Source organism: Sorex araneus, chromosome 11, assembly GCF_027595985.1.
Source record: "Sorex araneus isolate mSorAra2 chromosome 11, mSorAra2.pri, whole genome shotgun sequence".
Taxonomy (NCBI): Eukaryota; Metazoa; Chordata; class Mammalia; order Eulipotyphla; family Soricidae; genus Sorex; species Sorex araneus.
This window is the reverse complement of record NC_073312.1, coordinates 861,786-878,910: the sequence shown is the minus strand read 5'-3', so window position 1 is coordinate 878,910 and position 17,125 is coordinate 861,786. Positions and strand designations below refer to the sequence as shown.

The window sequence follows — 17,125 nt, the reverse complement described above, 5'->3', positions numbered from 1 at the left end:
GACGAGTTAAATAATTTATTGATCGTACAAAGTGTCTGCACCGAGCGGCCTCGGCGCGGGGCCCCGCTCGCCCCTCCGCGACTTCCTCTGTAAAAAATATAGCCCCGCCCGGCCCGCGCTCCGCCGCGCCCGCTCGGCTCACGCGTCCCCCGCGCCGCCGCCGCACGGGCTGACCAGCGCCAAGTTCGAGGGTTTGTGCTTCTTCAGAAGCCGCGTGATCTTCTCGTCGTCCGAGTTGGGGTCCAGGGGCCGGTTGTACTCGTCGTCGTCCTCGGCGTCCGAGCCGCCCACTTTCAGCTTCTCGGCGTCCGAGTCCTGCTTCTTCTTGGCCGAAGCCATCTCGGCCGCGTGCCGCTTGCGCCACTTGGTCCGGCGGTTCTGGAACCACACCTGCGCGGCGGGGCCGGTCAGACGGCGGCCCCGGCGCGGCCCACTCGCCCGCCCGCGCGCGAGGAGCCGCCGGGACAGCCGCCGCCGCGCGCTCACCTTGACTTGGCTCTCGGTCATGCCCAGGGAGTAGGCGAGGCGCGCGCGCTCGGGGCCCGCCAGGTACTTGGTCTGCTCGAAGGTCTTCTCCAGCGCGAAGATCTGCTGGCCCGAGAAGGTCGGCCGCGAGTGCTTCTTCTTGCCGTCCTTGTCCAGCCCGCCGCCGGCCGGGGCTGCAAGGAGGGCGGTGAGCGCGCTGGCCCCCGCGGGCCGCGCCCGCCCCGCGCACGGCACACCCCCCGCGCGGGCCACTTACCCGGGCCGGCCAGGCGCGGGTCCCTCCAGGGCGAGCCCTGCACCACGCCGGGCCAGAAGATGGGCGGGCGCCCGGGCAGCTCGGCCAGCGGCTTGGGGTAGCCGCGCGCCACGGCGGCCGCGGGCCCGAAGTAGACGCCGGCCGACGAGGCGAGCCCGTTGAGACGCGGGAGCCCGCCCAGGAGGCCGCCGCCCGCCGCGCCCACCGGCCGCCCCAGGATGTCGCTGATGCCGTGCGGGGTGCCCAGCGGCAGCTGCGCGCCCAGGCCGCCCAGCGCGGGCGCCTTGAAGCCGGCGGGGCCCTGCAGCGCGTAGGGGAACAACGACGCCTTCATCTCGGCCATGTTGTGCAGCGCGGCCAGCGGCGCACTGCCCAGCACGAACGCGCCCGGCCGGTTAGCGTCCATGGGCGCCGCCGCCGCCGGCCCGGGCGCCCATCCGGGCCCCGCCGCCGCCGCGCCCGCCGGCCCGGGAAGTTCGCGCGCAGCCCGGGCGGGCGCGGGGCGCGACGCCGACGGCCCCGAGGGCGGGCGCGGGGCGCGGGGCGCGGGGCGCGGGCGCGGCCGGGGTGCGGGGCGCGGGGCGCGGGGCGGCGGCGGCGGCTCCCGGGCCGGTCGGAGCGGCGCGGAGCGGGCCGGACGCGCTGATAACCGCGGGGCCCCTGAGCGGCGCGCGCGCTGATTGGCTGCGGGCGCCCGCGGCCCGGCCATTGGCCAGCGCCCCGCCGGCCGCGCGCCCCCGCCGGCCGCACTCCATGATGCGCCCATTAGCGCCGCAGGTGTCCCCGGTTGTAAATTTGCCCCCTGATTTATCTCCCCGGGGACGAAATAAATCCCGGCGGATGGGAGTTTAGTTAGGCAAAGGCTTTAATGGGAAATCGGGAAACTCGCGAGCATACTTTATTGCCCGCAAGCATGCAGATTTGGGGGCCCGCGGGGCGCAGCGCGCGCGAAGCCTCGCGCCGTCGGGCCTGTGGCTCGGCCGCCCGCTCTCGGGCTGGGCGGGAGCGGGGAGGGCCGGGGGGCGGGGGGGGGAGGCCCGCCCGTGTCGGTGCGGCCCCCGCTGCAGCCGGCCGGCCCCTGCGAGGACGTCCGCGCCCTCCTGCCCGGGCGCCCGAGACAACGCGAGCCCGGAGCGCTGCTGCTCCGGACCCGGGACCTCCCGGGCTGGGACTGGACACGCGCGGCCCGAGCGGGGGCCCGAAGCCCCGGGAGCGTCGGAGCCACGTCCTGCGCTGTGGTTCGGGCGCACGGCGGGGCTCAGCGACCTGCAGAGCGCCGGGGCCGGCGGGGAGGGAGCCGGCGCCGCGTCAGGCTGGGCGGCGCCCCATTAATTAAGCGCGGGTGACAGCGCCGCTGTAGGGCTGCGCGCCCGAGCGAGACCCCGAGCGGGCGGGGCCGACCGGCTTCCTGGACGGCGCGGGGCGTCGGTCGCCGCTTTTCTGGGGCTTGGGGCTGGAGCGGCTCGCGCGCCCAGCAGGGCCTCGGCGTCCGCTCGCGGCACGACCTGGGCGGCGGACGTTTTCGTTTTGTGTCTCCCGGACACCCGCACGGGCCGCGGGTCGGAAATGCGCTCGCGGCGAGTTGTCCTGGCGCGGGCGTCCGGCGCATGGCCCGCGGGGCCGCTCTCCGGCCGGGCGCAACCCGCCGCGCCCGCCCGGCTGCTGCGCTCCCGCGTCGCTGCCTCGAAGGCACCGCTTCCCGGGGCCCTCGCGGCCCCTCCGTCTGGTGCGCAACGGACACTCCTCTCCCCGGCCCACCCTGTGCTGGGGCGAAGGAAGGTTCCGCTCCCGGCCGCAGCTGGGCCCCCCGCAGCTGAGGAATGAAACCTGCCCGCGCCCGGTGAGCCCAAACCTGCGAGGTCACCCGTGATGTCGCACGCGGAGGGCAGCGCGGGGAAGGGCGGCCTCAGCTAAGCCTCTTGGAACACCCAGTCCGGCTGCCTCCAGCCGCCAGGACGCCCGTATCCACTGCCTGAGGGCAAGCCTCCCCGCACAGCTCCCAGCCTCTCCGGTGTCCACTCCGGCTGCCACCCTGATTGACTGACTCGGTTCAGCGCATTGGCTCTGTGGCCCCGATAAGGCCTGGGGCAGAGCAAGCGGCAATGGATGCTGCGTTGCGCCCTGGATGCTGGGGTGCGCCCCTGGATGGTGGGGTGCGCTCCTGGATGGTGGGGTTACGCCCTGATGGTGGGTCCGCCCCTGGATGGTGGAGTGCGCCCCTGGATGGTGGGATGCGCCCTGATGGTGGGGTGCACCTGATGGTGGGGTGGCCCCTGGATGGTGGGGTGGCCCCTGGATAGTGGGGTACGCCCTGATGGTGGGGTACACCCCTGGATAGTGGGTTGCGCCCTGGAAGGTGGGGTACCCCCTGATGGTGGGGTGCACCCCGGATAGTGGGGTGCGCCCCTGGGTGGTGGGGTCCCCCTGATGGTGGGGTGGCCCCTGGATGGTGGGGTGCCCCCTAATGGTGGGGTACCCCCTGATGGTGGGGTGGCCCCTGGATGGTGGGGTGCGCCCCGATAGTGGGGTGCGCCCTGAATGTGGGATGCCGGCCTGGGAAGTGGCCCCTGTGGGCTTGCTGGGTCTCTCTCTGGGGCCAGCGGGAACCAAGAGGGGACTGTGGCGGGGCTCACGAGGCCTGGCCACGCTCTCTCGGTCTTGTCTCACTGGGCAGCCTCTGCAAACCCGGTACCACCGGGACCGTCCGGTGGGTCCACCCAGCGGCTACGGGGCAGACCCGTTCCCGCCCCCGCCGCGCCTCGCACTCACCTTGGTCTCCGCTGCCGCGGCGGCACCGCCCCTGCGCGCCCCCTGCTGGCCATCCGGCCGCAAGGCCGCTGCGCCCTTCCCTGTGGGTGCCGCGCGTGGCTTTGTCTGGGGCAGGTGAAAGGCAGAAAGGGGACGCGCCTCGCATGGGCACGGCGGGGGCAGAGGAAACCCGCCTGGGTTCTCCAACTGTGATGCGCACTTGGTGCTCCCAGCAGTAACGGGGCCCCAGTGGCTCACCCCGGCTCCCTGGGCACTCCTTGCAGCTTTGAAGTCCCCGCTGCCCCCCCTCCCCGGTGCACACCCCCGGGCGTGTCTCTCCTGTCCTGGCTCCCTGGGGTCCCCGTCCGAGTGCCAGAGCATTTCTGAACGAGCCCCGGGAGGCTGGAGGAGCTGAGCCCGCCTGCCCGGTAACCTGGCGTGCATTCTGTGCCATTCTCCTCCGCAGACCTGTGACCCCCTGTGGCCCACGGCAGCAAGCGCTGGGCGGTCCGTGGTCTCAGACCCGGGGCCTGTGCAGTCCGGGTGAGCTTCCACCGGCTGCCCTTCCCCTCCTTGGCTGCGATGTGGCCACGGGCTCACCCGGCAGTACAGGACCAGCCGGAGCCCTCATGTGGGCAGGTCCACGCCGATTCCCTGCCTGGTGCCACACGGTGGGGCCCAGGGTGCTGGAGCCTGGGGCTCCCCAGAGGAGGGTGAACACATCCGTGCAACATGGTGTGTACACAGCAGGGCCACTGCTGTAACCGGGCAGCTCAGAGGCCGCAGCTGGGGGCGTCGGGGCCAGCTTGGCCCACGCTGCCCCTCAGCTCCCCAGAGCACCCAGCACCCATGACCAGCCCAAGGAGTTGGGGGGGAGGGTCCTGTGGAAGTGCCCTGTCCTCCTGTGGTGTCCGGCAGCCGGGTCAGAGAACTGGTCAGGGCACGGAGTCCCCAGTTCTGTGCTGACCACAGGCACGGCTCCCCCAGTTCCCAAACAGTGATGGGGATCCTTTGGGGATGGAGGTGGGTCAGCTGGCCATGTGGGCATGCAGCATGCAGACCACTGGCGGTCACAGCCAGGTGCCGAGAACAGGAATAGCACCCCGGGGCCCCGGGCTCCTCTTCTGTTCCTGCAGAAGAGATTCCAGGGCACCGACGGGAGGAGATGAGGAGGAGAGAGGGGGACCAGGTTCCAGAGGGAAGGCAGGGAGGGGGTCACCCCCAGCCGGGGTGCCAGCTGTGCCTCAGGACACTACGGCACGGGGAGCTGAGGGGACGCAGGGACACAGGTGCTGCCGCAGGCTCCTCCCTGATCTTTGAGGGGCTTTACCAGTTCTCTGCCTCCAGGCCTGTGGTTTTGGCATTGAGAGTGTGCACCTGTGTACGGCAGTGTGCGTGTGTGCGAGTGTGGCTGTGTGAGGTAGGGGTCAGCAGGTGGGCTCACACTGCTTCCTACATGCGGAACCCCCTCGCACCTTGATCCTGCTCAGTGTCAGCTCCTTCTGGCGCCATCTCCCGTGGTCAGGCCATTCCAGCACTTTCTCCCAAGAGAGCACCCAGGCACGGGGCCGGGGCTGCGACTACCCTGCCCTTCCTGGGGCACCCGGACAGGTGGGCATGGAGGGAGGCGGCGCTGGGACAAAGGAGCGGGGACATAGCCCAGGAGGGTGGGCGGCCAGTGCCCCTCGTGGTGGCCCCATCCACAAAGCCACACAGACTTTGCCCGGAAGCGGGCACCTGGCCAGAGGTCCGGGACCCCGACAGACAGGTCGGGCCCCCAGGCCCATCTCCCAGCCACTGCTGACCACTGAGGGGGCTGGCGGCGGAAGGAGTCAGGTGACCAGGGCACATACTTGGGGGTGTGGGTCCCAATGGCGTGGGGCCCCCTACAGAGTTGGGAGGGTGTGGAGCCCTGAGCAGGCTGACCGCTTGCCTTCCGGGGCCCCTTCTCCACTTTCTTACCCCGGTGGCAGAACTGCGGGCATGTGCCACCGCCCACGGTCTGCACAGCCTCTCCTCAAACCAGACGTTCCTGGCTGGTCCCAGTGCCTGGAAAAGGGGAAGGTGAGCCCCGACCCCAGTGTCTTGTCACCTGGGTGCAAGGGGGAGCACAGCCTCCCCGAGGGAATGGGTGCGTCTGGGCTGAGGCTGTGATAGAAGCATCAGTTAGATCAGACTGGCCAGAGGTTCTGGGTGAGGAGCCGGCTGGGTCCGCACCCCCCCACCCCCCCCACGCCCACCATGTCCTGGCCCCAGGCAGCAGTGGGGATGAGCCGGCCCCTCAGGGCATGCTGAGGTGCTGGACCTGCTCCCACACGCCCTTCCCAGAAGCCCGGCCGCTCGGCCCCCTTCTCTGGGCGAAGACCTGTGAAAATTGATTTCTCTGTGGGAAATGGGATAATTAAATGGGTTGTTTCTATCTTCATCATCATCATAATAAAACGGGGACGGCTGCACGAGCCTTCCGCTGTGGCCGGAGCGTTAATTGAATACAAATGGCGCGGCTGGCAGCAGACGCCAGAACTATGGTGTAATGATGCCCGTGAATCACTTTTACAAGGTAGAAAATTACTGGCTCCTGCAGGAAGATCATTAAGGAAAACAATTGTTCACAGCAATTGAAAATAGAGTTTTAATTATTTAATTCAGAAATTAAACTATTAGGGACCAGTGTCGAGTGGGGCCTCAGTGGACGTCACACACAAGCGCTTTAATCAGCCCCTCATCTCTTCACCAAAGTCAGTCCGGACGCCCGTCCTGCCTGCCTGTGGGTCACGGCCGCTGCCCGCCTGAGAGCCCCCCGCCCCCCAGGCCCACCTGTGCGTCCTGCAGGTTTTTCAAGCCCTGAGCTGAGAAACGGGATCTGGGACTGACGGTGCATGCAGAGCCCGAGGCTGTGCAGCGTCTACTGCCCCTGCAGCCCACGCTGGACACAGCCCTGCCCAGAGCCACCTGGCGTGCCGCGTGGGACGGTCCCGGGCAGGGGTGCCCACGGCAGGTGCAGAGGGCGGGGCGGGGAGGGCAGGGGCTCTTCCTGGAACACCTGCTCACAGGTGTGCTGTGCTCCTAGGCTGGGAGCCGGGCCGTCACCCCTCCCGGGGCCCAAAGCTGGTCTCAGTGGTGACGGGCTCAGGGGATGGTGCTCCAGAGGCCACGGTCAGCAGCTGGCCTCCTCCTAGGCCCATGCAGCCAGTCACGTGGCCTCGGGGAAGTCGGAGGCTGGGCCCGGAGACAGGCGCCCTCCCGACCCGGACCTGCGTCCTTTCTGGAACCCGTCCAGAGTCTGCCCTGCTCGGGGCCGCTCAGTGCGAATTACATCCCGGCCCCTCTTATCACCAATAAATTCCAAGCCATCTTTTCTCTCCTTATAGTTTTTAGGGTTACATAAATTTCACCTAGGCAATTTTTCCATGCTTGAATATATTACAGATTGCCACTTCTGTTATAGGAGCTAATTGATAATGTGATTTGTTATGTTGCTGGGACATAATTCAGAAAGTTATTGTAAGGCCTTTGATGCATGGAATCACACTCACTGTTAAATATTCCTCGCTTGCGTGGACACACTGTAAGGTAAAAAATGTGGTGCTGCTTAGATGAAATATCTCCAGAAGCTTTTATTCTTGTTGTTTGGGTGGGTGCCAGCACCTTTCTAGAAGAAAGCTCATCTCTCCAGGGCCACTCGGATTTGAATTGATTTCCTGATCATTAGTTAGCTTTTTAAAAACTGGAACAAGTATGTGTATATATTTGAAGAGATGAAAAACCAAACAACATCAATGTCATCAGAAGGGGGCAAGCTTTTTAGCTTAAATTTTAAAAACTTTGATCTTGAATTTACTGTAGCTTCACAGGAAGTCACGCAATGCGTGCTGCTCCGTGCTTCCCTCCGTGACGTCTGAGAGCTGCCAGGGACGGGGCAACAGCCACCGCTGCCCTCTTCACCTGGCGTGTGGGCGTGCGTGTGCCATGTGTGCCTGGATGTATGGCAGTGTGCACATGCACACACGTGTGTTGTTGTGAGTGCGTGGCTGTGTGCATGTGTGTGCACAAAGAAAGCTGCACAACTGCTAGTGCATGCCTGTGGTAGCTTGTGCAGGTATGTGTGGCAGTGTGTCAGGAGGGAGGTGAACACACGCACCATGTGCATCTGTGTGGTGTGTGCAGGTTTGCATGCGTGTGTACATGGAGTAAAGGACATAGGTGAAGCCATGTGTGTAGTTGTGGTGTGACACGTGTTTGTGTCTGTGTACCTGGGGGAGGTTTCAAGTATATCAGATGTACACGGGAAGATGAACACATGTGAGCATGTGTATATATGCATGTGTATATCAGATGTGTGTGGGAATGTGTGTGAGCAGGTGTGCATGTGTGGTCATGTGTAGGTGTGCACATGTATGTCAGATGTGTGAGTGAGTGAACACGTGTGAGCCGGTGTGCCCAGGAGTATGGTAATATGTGTTGTGTATTTTAGATGTGTGAATGTGTGCGCATGGGTGCAGCTATGTGGCGTGTGTGTGTGTGTGCGCGTTGGGAGATGTTCAGGTGCCAGTTGGCAACACATGTGTGCATATTTGTATGTCTACATATGAGTGTGTTTATAGTTGCGTGCTTGTTTGCATGGCTGCATACATGACTATGTCACATGTTCATGCATGTCACCCTGTGGAATGTTATCCTACGGGTTGTCTGCTAGCCCTCACGTACACTCCCCACCGATTCCTGTAACACGGACCTCCATCCATCAGACTTCTGTGGGAATCACGTGTCCATGACTGCTGGCAGGTACTAAATAAAGTTATGATGGGCCACCACGCATGCACATGTGTGTAGGGAGGAGTCCTTTCCTCCAGTGAGGGTTGGGGAGAGCCCCTCCCTGGGTGAGGGGATGCTGGCCTCTGCACATGCAGTCTCACAGGAGAGGGTCCCGTATTTCCCAGAGCAACAGCTCCAGGACTCCCCACCACAGACCCACGCACACGAATACACACACATGCAGTTACCCTACACACGCGAGTACACACATGCATGCAGACATCTCCCATGCACACGAGTACATACACGCATAGACACCTCACACATGCACACAAGTATACACATGCAGGCATCCCCGACATGCACACACAAGTACATACATGCACACAGGCACCCACATACACGAGTGCACACAGGCATACAGGCATCCCCACACGCGCACACACGCAGACACCCCCCCATGCACACGAGTACACACATGCATGCAGGTGCGCTCACACACAGATATATACACACACGGGCAGTCACAGGCACACAGGTGGGGCGGTGGCGTTCTCAGACCCCAGAAGCCAGAGGCTGCCCAGCTGTTTACTGAGAAGCCCAGAACCAGGAACCGCCCCCGCACTGGCACTGCTTCCGGGCGCAGAGCCCCCGCCCCTCCCCCCGCCCCGCCCCTCCCCCCGCCCCGCCCGCCCAGAGCCCCGTCTTCTGTCGGTCCGCGGGGCGCTGGCGCCTTCAGCCGATGACCTGGCGTGGCAGCCCGTACAGGACCGCGTTGAGGGTGACGGCCGGCCAGTGGGCGCCCGGGAGCTGCTCCCGCAGCAGCGACAGCCTCTCTCTCAGCACCGGCGGCAGCTCCTCTGCGGGCGGCACGGGAGGGCCTGGGCCTCACTGGCCGGAGCAGCCGCTCACACGCACACGCACGCGCGCGCACTGTCACACACTCGCACACGCGCGCACGCGCACTGCCACACACTCGCACTGTCACACACTCGCACACGCACGCACGCGCACTGTCACACACTCGCACACACACCCACGCGCACACACGCGCACTGTCACACTCGCACACGCACGCACGCGCACTGTCACACGCACACGCACGCACGCGCACTGTCATACACTCGCACACGCACGCACGCGCACACACGCGCACTGTCACTCGCACGCGCACACACGCGCACACATGCGCACTGTCACACACTCGCACACGCGCGCACGCGCAGTCACACACTCGCGCGCACGCACACACATGCTCCCACGCTCCCACACCGTCACACAACCGCGCACACTCGCACGCACGCACACACGTCCCGGGAGCACTTGCTTGGGCCACAGCACTCTGTCTGTGACCCCAGCCTCGTGGCTGGGACCCCGGAGGACAAGCCCCCACCCTGACCGGCGGGCTCGGGTACCTGGCTTCGTCAAGTCCTCCGCTTCCATCTTCTGAAGGGCCCGCAGGGCTCGCCCAATGGGCCTGGCGGACAGCAGCAGATCTGGGGAGGGAGAGTGGAGGTGGGCATCCCTGTGGCAGGCAGCTGAGGGGAAGGGGGGAGGGGAGGAGGGAGAGGGAAGGGGAAGGGAGAGAGGGGAGGGAAGAAGGAGTGAGGGGGAGGAGGAATGAGGGGAAGGGAAGGAGGAAGAAGGGGAGGGGAGAGGGGAAGAGGGGAGGGAAGGAGGAGTGAGGGACAGGAGGGCAGAGGAGAGAAAGAGGAAGGGAGGTGGGGAGGAGAGGGAAGGTGTGAGGTGAGATGTGAAGAGGAGAGACATGGGAGGGAATGGTCCAGAAGGGAGAGGGAGGGAAGTATGGAGGCGTGGAGGGGAGGGGTGAGGAGGAGAGAGGTGGGGAGATGTGAAGAGAAGGGCAGAGACGTGTGGAGACTATGGGAGGGGTGAAGAAGACAGGGGAGAGGGGAGAGGTGAGGTGTGGAAGAGAGGGGTGAGAGGAATGCTGGGGTGCAGTGTGGAGGAGAGAAGAGGTAAGGAGTGGAGGGAAGGGAAGAGGTGTGGAGGGGACAGTGGGGGAGATGTGAGGGGGTATGAGAAGAGGAGAGATGGGGAGAGGTGAGAAGGGAAAGGAGGGGAGGGGTGAGGAGTGGAGGGAAGATGTGAGAGGGAGGAGGGAAAAGTGAGGAAAGGGATGAAGGGGAGGGACAGAGAGAAGGGGAGAGGAGGGGCGAAGAGGGGAGGAGCCAGGAGGGGTGGGGAGGAGCTGGGATGGGAGGGGTGAAGAGATGAGGAAAAGAGGCGTGAGGGGAAAGGAGCAGAGGGGAACAGTAAGGAGGGGAGAGGTGGGGGCTGAGGTTGAAGAGAGGGAAGGGGTGAGGAGTGGAGGGTAGCGGTGAGGGGAGGAGAGCGGTGAAGAGGAAAGAGGTGGGGGAGGCGGGGTTGAGGGTTGGAGGGGGGAGGGGGGGAGGGGGGCGCTCACTCTCCCAGAGCATCCCTGCCCGCAGCACGTTGGCGGGCTGCTCCGTGGGCCACTGGTTGCTGAGCACGCTGTGCGCCCCCGCGAGGCTGAGCAGGACGGCCGTCTCCACGGGCTTCTCCAGGGCCCGCTGCGAGGACAGGCTGCAGGGGCCCACCCGCGCTCGCTACAGCACGCCAAGGGGGCGCCAGCCCAGGCCCCGCCCGCCCCGGGGCACCAGGCTGCAGGGCGGGGAGGGGAGGGGGCACCTGCCGCGCTCTTCGAGCTGCCCGTGTCTGCGCAGGGTTCTGTGGGAGCTGGTCAGGTCCAGCAGCACCATCAGCCGGCAGTCTGCGGGGCGGTGGGGGGGGTCCGTCATGCCGGCCCGCGGGGAGGGCCCACCTGCCCGCCTGTGTGGACACGCACCTTCCAGGCTCGTGGCGGCCAGCCTCTCGGCCCGCAGGTGGGACAGGAAGGGGCCCATCCCGTAGAAGAAGAAGCCGCTGCAGCTGCCCAGGACGTGCTCCCAGTCGGCCTGGCTGCAGGGGCGAGAGGCGCTGCCACGGGGCTCGGGCCGGCCCACGGCCAGCACACGCCAGCCCACGGCCAGCACACGGCCAGCCTATGACCAGCACACGGCCAGCACATGCCAGCACACGGCCAGCCCACGGCCAGCCCACGGCAGCACACGGCCAGCACACGGCCAGCACACGGCCAGCACACGGCCAGCACACGGCCAGCCCACGCCAGCACACGGCCAGCGGCCAGCGCACGGCCAGCGCACGGCCAGCCCACGGCCAGCACACGGACAGCACACGGACAGCACACGCTCGCTGGCCCCAGCAGGCCCGGGGGGGAGGGGAGGGGGGCCAGGCAGGCACAGGAACCAGAGGGCCGGACCAGCCTGCGCCAGGGCATGTGCAGCGCCCTCTCGGGACGGGGCTCTGCAAAGACCCATGGGTGTCCCCAGCACAGTCCCGGCCAGACCCACCTTGGGAAAGACGCTCTGCCCAGGTGACCTGTCCAGTGAGTGGTGAGCGACTCCTGGAACCTGTCCAGGATCTCCCGGGCCACAGACACGGGGCACAGCGGCTCTGAAGAGAGAGAGCAGTGGGGGTGGGGCGAGAGGGGAGGGGCACGGGGGAGGGGGGAGGGGAGAGGGGGAAGGGAGAGGGGAGGGGGAGGGATGAGGGGGAGGGGCAAGGGGGAGGTGGAGAGGGGGAGGGGCGTGGGGAGTGGCGTGGGGGAGGGGCGGGGGAGGGGCGCGGGGGGAGGGTCTCGGAGTGGGCAGTGAGGGCGGAAGCGGAGCCCCTGGGCACAGGTCCTGGTGTGGGGCCTTGGGCTCACCTAAGCCCTTGTCCCCCTCACTGGGGTCCACAATGTCTGGCCCACAGTTAAGGAGCCACGAGCAGGGGCGGGGGGGGGGGGTCGCCTCGAGGGGCCTTAAAGGATACACTTGATGCCGTCCGTGTCCACGACGGCACAGTCGGGAGGCAGGGTGCGGGTGGCCGCCTGCAGGACATGGGGCCTGGTCAGCGGGGGTGGCTCGGCCACGTCCCGGGGCAACTCGGGCCGGCCCTACCTTCTTGCCCTTCTTGGCCGGCCCCGGCTTCCTCAGGGCTGCTCTGGTCTCCAGCCTCGCGCTGCCGTCTGAGGAGTAAGGCGGCGTCACCTCTGGGGCTGAGGCGCGCAAGCTGAGGAGCCCGGCCCACACCCAGCCCCAGGGGCACTGGGGGCGCCTGGACCATTTCTCAGCCACTGTGAGTGGGAGGCGCCAGGACGGCAGAGACTCGCTCCCTCCACACGCAGCCCCACAAAGTCCCACACAGTCACACACACAGTCCTCACACGCACACACGGACCCACATGGACCCACACACAGTCACATACACAGTCCCCACACGCACACACGGACCCACACAGACCCACACACAGTCACATACACAGTCCCCACACGCACACACGGACCCACATGGACCCACACACAGTCACACACACAGTCCCCACACGCACACACACGGACCCACACACAGTCACATACACAGTCCCCACACGCACACACACGGACCCACACACAGTCACACACACAGTCCCCACACGCACACACACGGACCCACACGGACCCACACACAGTCACATACACAGTCCCCACACGCACACACGGACCCACACGGACCCACACAGTCACATACACAGTCCCCACACGCACACACAAGGACACACACGGACCCACACACGGTTCCATACACAGTCCCCACACGCACACACACGGACCCACATGGACCCACACATGGTTCCATACACAGTCCCCACACACACACACGGACCGACATGGACCCACACACAGTCACATACACAGTCCCCACACGCACACACACGGACCCACATGGACCCACACATGGTTCCATACACAGTCCCCACACACACACACGGACCGACATGGACCCACACACAGTCACATACACAGTCCCCACACGCACACACACGCACCCACACGGACCCACACACGCACACACACGGACCCACATGGACCCACACATGGTCCCACACGTGGTTCCATACATAGTCCCCACACGCACACACACGGACCCACACATGGACCCACATAGACCCACACATGGACCCACACACAGCCCCCACACATGGTCCAGCACATGATCCCAGCAGGGAGGGAGCATGAGGGTCCCAGGTGAAGTATAGGGTTCCTGGTGGGGCTGAAGTGAGGGGTCCCTGGAGTGGGGAGCAGGGTCCTGGGAGGAGGAGAGAATGGGGAGGAGGGGGGGAGGGGGGAGAGGGGGAGGGGGTCGGGCCCTGGGAAGAGGAGGGGGCGGGGCCCAGGGAGGGGGCAGGAAGGGGCAGGGCCCTGAGAGGAGGGGCGGGGCCTTGCGGCGAGGGGCGGGGCCTTGCGGCGAGGGGCGGGGCCTTGGGAGGAGGGGGACCCTGGGGAGGGGCGGGGCCCTGGGAGGAGCTGCGGGGCCATGGAGGAGGGGCGGGGCCAGGGAGGAGGGCGGGGCCCTGGGGGAGGGGAGGGGCCCAGGGAGCAGGGGCGGGGCCCTGGGGAGGGGCGGGGCCCTGGCGCGCACCTGTCTCGGCCTTGCGGAGTCGCTCACTCAGCATCTGCAGGGAGAAGTCCCGGGACAGGGACGTGGCAGGCGACTCAGCGAGCACCGAGAGCCCCTCCAGAGGCAGCTCGAGCAGCGGCTGGTCTGCGATGATGATGATACTGTCCGCAGGCTCGGGCTGGACTGGGGGGACACAGCGCTCAGGGCCGGGGTCCCTGCGGCTCGCAGCCCCTGGCCGGGTGCAGGCTGCTCCGAGGAGGCTGCCGGGGCTCACCCTGGCTGGTGGACGGTCTCCGGTCCTTATCTCTGCCTTTGGCCTTCCCCACGTCTGGCACCGCCGGGGGGTTCTGTGTCCTGGAGGCCAAGGCACGCAGAGATGCTCAGGGCTAGAAGAAAGTTCTGGAACAGGGCTGGCCTGTGCCCAGGACGCTCCAGTGGTCACATCCGGGGCGCCACTGGCCCTGCCACTGCTGCTTCCCCAGAGGCTGGAGCCCTGTGCAGCCGGGGCCAGCTCGAGGCACGCGGGGCCCCCGGAGGCAGGGGCGCCACCCCCGCCCCACCTGAGTGTCCGAGGGCGGCAGAGCAGTCAGGGAGAACGAGGGGAGGAGAGCTGCCCCCCGCCAGCACCCAGGGCCGCCTCCCGGACCCCGAGGCCCCGCCCCCCCCTGACCTGCTGTCCAGAGCCCAGGTCAGCAGCGGGCTCAGGGGGGCCAGGTACTGCTCCATGGGCCGCAGCAGGTCCGTGAGCTGCAGGCAGCCCTCTCTCTTCACCTGCAGTGCAAGGGCCGGCTCGCACTCGCCTCCCGCCCTCGCACCCTGCCACCCTGCGCCCCGCCCCGGCTACCTGGCTCTGCTCCTGAAGCTGCCGGGCGCTGGCCAGCAGGGCAGAGAAGGCTTCGGGGCTCACGGCCCCCCGGGCCACCCTGCACGCACCTAGGAACCAGACCAGGCCAGACCGGGCAGCGCCTGGGTGGGCGCCCCAGGAGGTGCCCTGCTGCCCAGGTCCTTCCTCCCCGCACCGGGGGTCATGGGCTGAGACCGGCGGCCTGGAGCCCTGGGAAGAAGTCCTCCCCTTCCTGAGAAGGGACCAAAGTCCAGGGGCTATGGGTACCAAAGGGGGCCTGAAGGCACCAAGAAGGAGCTTCCCTAGCTGCATGGGCTGGGAGGCCCCCAGGTTCCATAAGCAAGTGGCAAGTGCCTGAGGAAAGACATGGGCTGTCCCCACAGACAGACACTGGGACTCTCCCCACAGACAGACACTGGGACTCTCCCCACAGACAGACACTAGGGCTGTCCCCACAGACAGACACTGGGACTCTCCCCACAGACAGACACTGGGACTCTCCCCACAGACAGACACTAGGGCTGTCCCCACAGACAGACACTGGGACTCTCCCCACAGACAGACACTGGGACTCTCCCCACAGACAGACACTGGGACTCTCCCCACAGACAGACACTGGGACTCTCCCCACAGACAGACACTGGGGCTGTCCCCACAGACAGACACTGGGGCTCTCCCCACAGACAGACACTGGGGCTGTCCCCACAGACAGACACTGGGGCTGTCCCCACAGACAGACACTGGGACTCTCCCCACAGACAGACACTGGGGCTGTCCCCACAGACAGACACTGGGGCTGTCCCCACAGACAGACACTGGGACTCTCCCCACAGACAGACACTGGGACTGTCCCCCCACCCGGAGACTCTCCTGCCTGCTGGTTCCTGGGGGCCAGGTGTGCTTTCCCCTACACAGACGCAGTGTCACTCACCCCCCATCTGCATCGGCTTCCCTCGGGCCGTGGGGGTGACCTGGGCCCGCTCGAAGGCCGCCCCGTACAGATGGGCCCTGTCACGGACATGGGGTCAGAGCCTGGCCACAGTCACCGAGAGCCCAGAGCCCGCTGTGTGGATGGGCTGAGGGCATCTGGGTCCGTGTCCCAGAGCCGTGGCCACTGTCCGCCGCAGGCCTCACCTGTCCGGCCCGTGGTGCAGGAGCAGGAGGCGGTAGGCGGGCGAGAGGTCGCCGAGGAGGCTGAAGTGCTGCTCCGTGACGCCCAGGTTCTGCCACGCCTGTGAGGCACGGTGGTCTCACCGTGCGGCCGCGAGGGGTGCGGGACACCAAGCCTCTTCCCCCAGGCCCACCCCCAGCAGGGCCGACACCGCCTCCTCGGCACCCCTGGGGGCAGTGGGGCCCTGCGGAGACCCGGCACCCAGCCTGCAGAGTCACAGTCCATGGCACGCCGAGCCACGTTCCTCTGTGCCCAGGGCGGCGGGCCTGGTGGCAGCCCATTCGGCACAGGCTCCAGGCCCCTCTGACACGTGGGGGGGTCCCACCGTCTGCACCGGAGTGTGGGGCACCCACTGGCCCACCCCAGGCCTCACATAAGGTGCCACCCGCGGGCCGTGTCTGTTGTTCTTTCCCTGTGTCTCTTGTGCAGTGGCTTTGGGTGCCCCTAAAGGAAGGTGCTCCCGAGTCCCCGGGCTCGACTGCCTCCCGGACGCTCCCGTGTTCCTTCCTGGGGTCTCCTTTCTACATCTTCACACCTGCTTCCCGGCTCCCCACGCCTGTCGTGCTCTTGCAGCCCTACAGTGGCCATGAGGGGGGCGGGGCTTTGGCCCATCAGGCGGCTCGCGCTGCACTGGGCTCCCAGGGTGGACACTGCCCGGTGCCCCCCTCAGGACAGCCCCGGAGAGGAAAGTGCTCCGTGAGCAAAGGAGAGAGGCCTGGGGTGAGGGACGGTGCACTGACTTGTGCGCGTGGCCGTGCAGGGGCACGCAGGGGACCGTGCAGGGGCCGTGCCGGGGCCACCTGGGGGTGCAGGAGCAGGTCCAGCCGAGGAGCCGTGCTGGGGCCAGAGCCCTGAGGCCTGGCCGGGGGCAGGGCAGCGGGCGGCGGCTCACCTTGAAGCTGGTGTCCAGCCGCCGCTCCACGCTGGCGAAGAGCCTGGTGGACGTCCGGCCCAGGTGCCGCAGCCTCTGCTCCAGGTGCAGCAGCGCGGCCAGCTGTGAGCTGCCCGTGTCGGCCGTGGCCGTGAGCAGCACCTCCCGCATCGTGCCTGAGGCCGAGCAGCTCTGGAAGGACGGCGTGTCCACGCCATGCGGCCCGGCGTCCCTGCTGCCCGCCGCCCAGGCTCAGGGCCCCGGGGCAGCCTGGGGCCCTACCTGAGACAACGCCAGGAACTGGCAGGCGGCGAAGGGGTCCAGGGTGCCCACACACTCCACCATCTGCAGGCTGGCGGCCGCCGCCACGTCCAGCAGGCACTGCCCCAGGGCCAAGTGCAGGCCCTGCAGCAGCACCTCGGACGCCTGCGCCAGGAGCTGCTGGGCCTGGAGCAGCCGCCTCTGCGGGCACCAGCCTAGCCTCAGGCCGGGGTCGCGGCACCACGGCGCAGGAGGGAGACTGGGATG

At 66.8% G+C, this 17,125-nt stretch overlaps 2 protein-coding genes across 2 annotated transcripts in view; both read right to left on the bottom strand.

The window, feature by feature from the left end:
• Nucleotides 1–1,217, bottom strand: NKX6-2 (NK6 homeobox 2). The gene is made up of 3 exons (XM_055119259.1): nucleotides 743–1,217; nucleotides 487–659; nucleotides 1–390 (listed from the first exon to the last, which is right to left on the bottom strand). Exons 1-3 carry the CDS (start codon nucleotides 1,146–1,148, stop codon nucleotides 139–141), a joined length of 831 nt encoding a protein of 276 aa, XP_054975234.1. The 5' UTR covers nucleotides 1,149–1,217; the 3' UTR covers nucleotides 1–138.
• Nucleotides 1,218–8,966: 7,749 nt separating this feature from the next.
• CFAP46 (cilia and flagella associated protein 46) overlaps nucleotides 8,967–17,125 on the bottom strand; it is a 54,852-nt gene continuing 46,693 nt past the window's right edge. The window contains exons 43-59 of the mRNA XM_055119112.1: nucleotides 16,880–17,059; nucleotides 16,619–16,789; nucleotides 15,690–15,787; nucleotides 15,487–15,563; nucleotides 14,535–14,644; nucleotides 14,382–14,500; nucleotides 13,986–14,065; nucleotides 13,733–13,894; nucleotides 12,232–12,299; nucleotides 12,104–12,161; nucleotides 11,997–12,032; nucleotides 11,641–11,743; nucleotides 11,076–11,188; nucleotides 10,919–11,000; nucleotides 10,674–10,813; nucleotides 9,661–9,741; nucleotides 8,967–9,105 (exon numbers count right to left, since the gene is read on the bottom strand). Of these exons, the coding sequence (XP_054975087.1) occupies nucleotides 8,981–9,105; nucleotides 9,661–9,741; nucleotides 10,674–10,813; nucleotides 10,919–11,000; nucleotides 11,076–11,188; nucleotides 11,641–11,743; nucleotides 11,997–12,032; nucleotides 12,104–12,161; nucleotides 12,232–12,299; nucleotides 13,733–13,894; nucleotides 13,986–14,065; nucleotides 14,382–14,500; nucleotides 14,535–14,644; nucleotides 15,487–15,563; nucleotides 15,690–15,787; nucleotides 16,619–16,789; nucleotides 16,880–17,059 (1,803 nt within the window). The 3' untranslated portion in view covers nucleotides 8,967–8,980. The remainder of the gene's footprint in view (nucleotides 9,106–9,660; nucleotides 9,742–10,673; nucleotides 10,814–10,918; nucleotides 11,001–11,075; nucleotides 11,189–11,640; nucleotides 11,744–11,996; nucleotides 12,033–12,103; nucleotides 12,162–12,231; nucleotides 12,300–13,732; nucleotides 13,895–13,985; nucleotides 14,066–14,381; nucleotides 14,501–14,534; nucleotides 14,645–15,486; nucleotides 15,564–15,689; nucleotides 15,788–16,618; nucleotides 16,790–16,879; nucleotides 17,060–17,125) is intronic.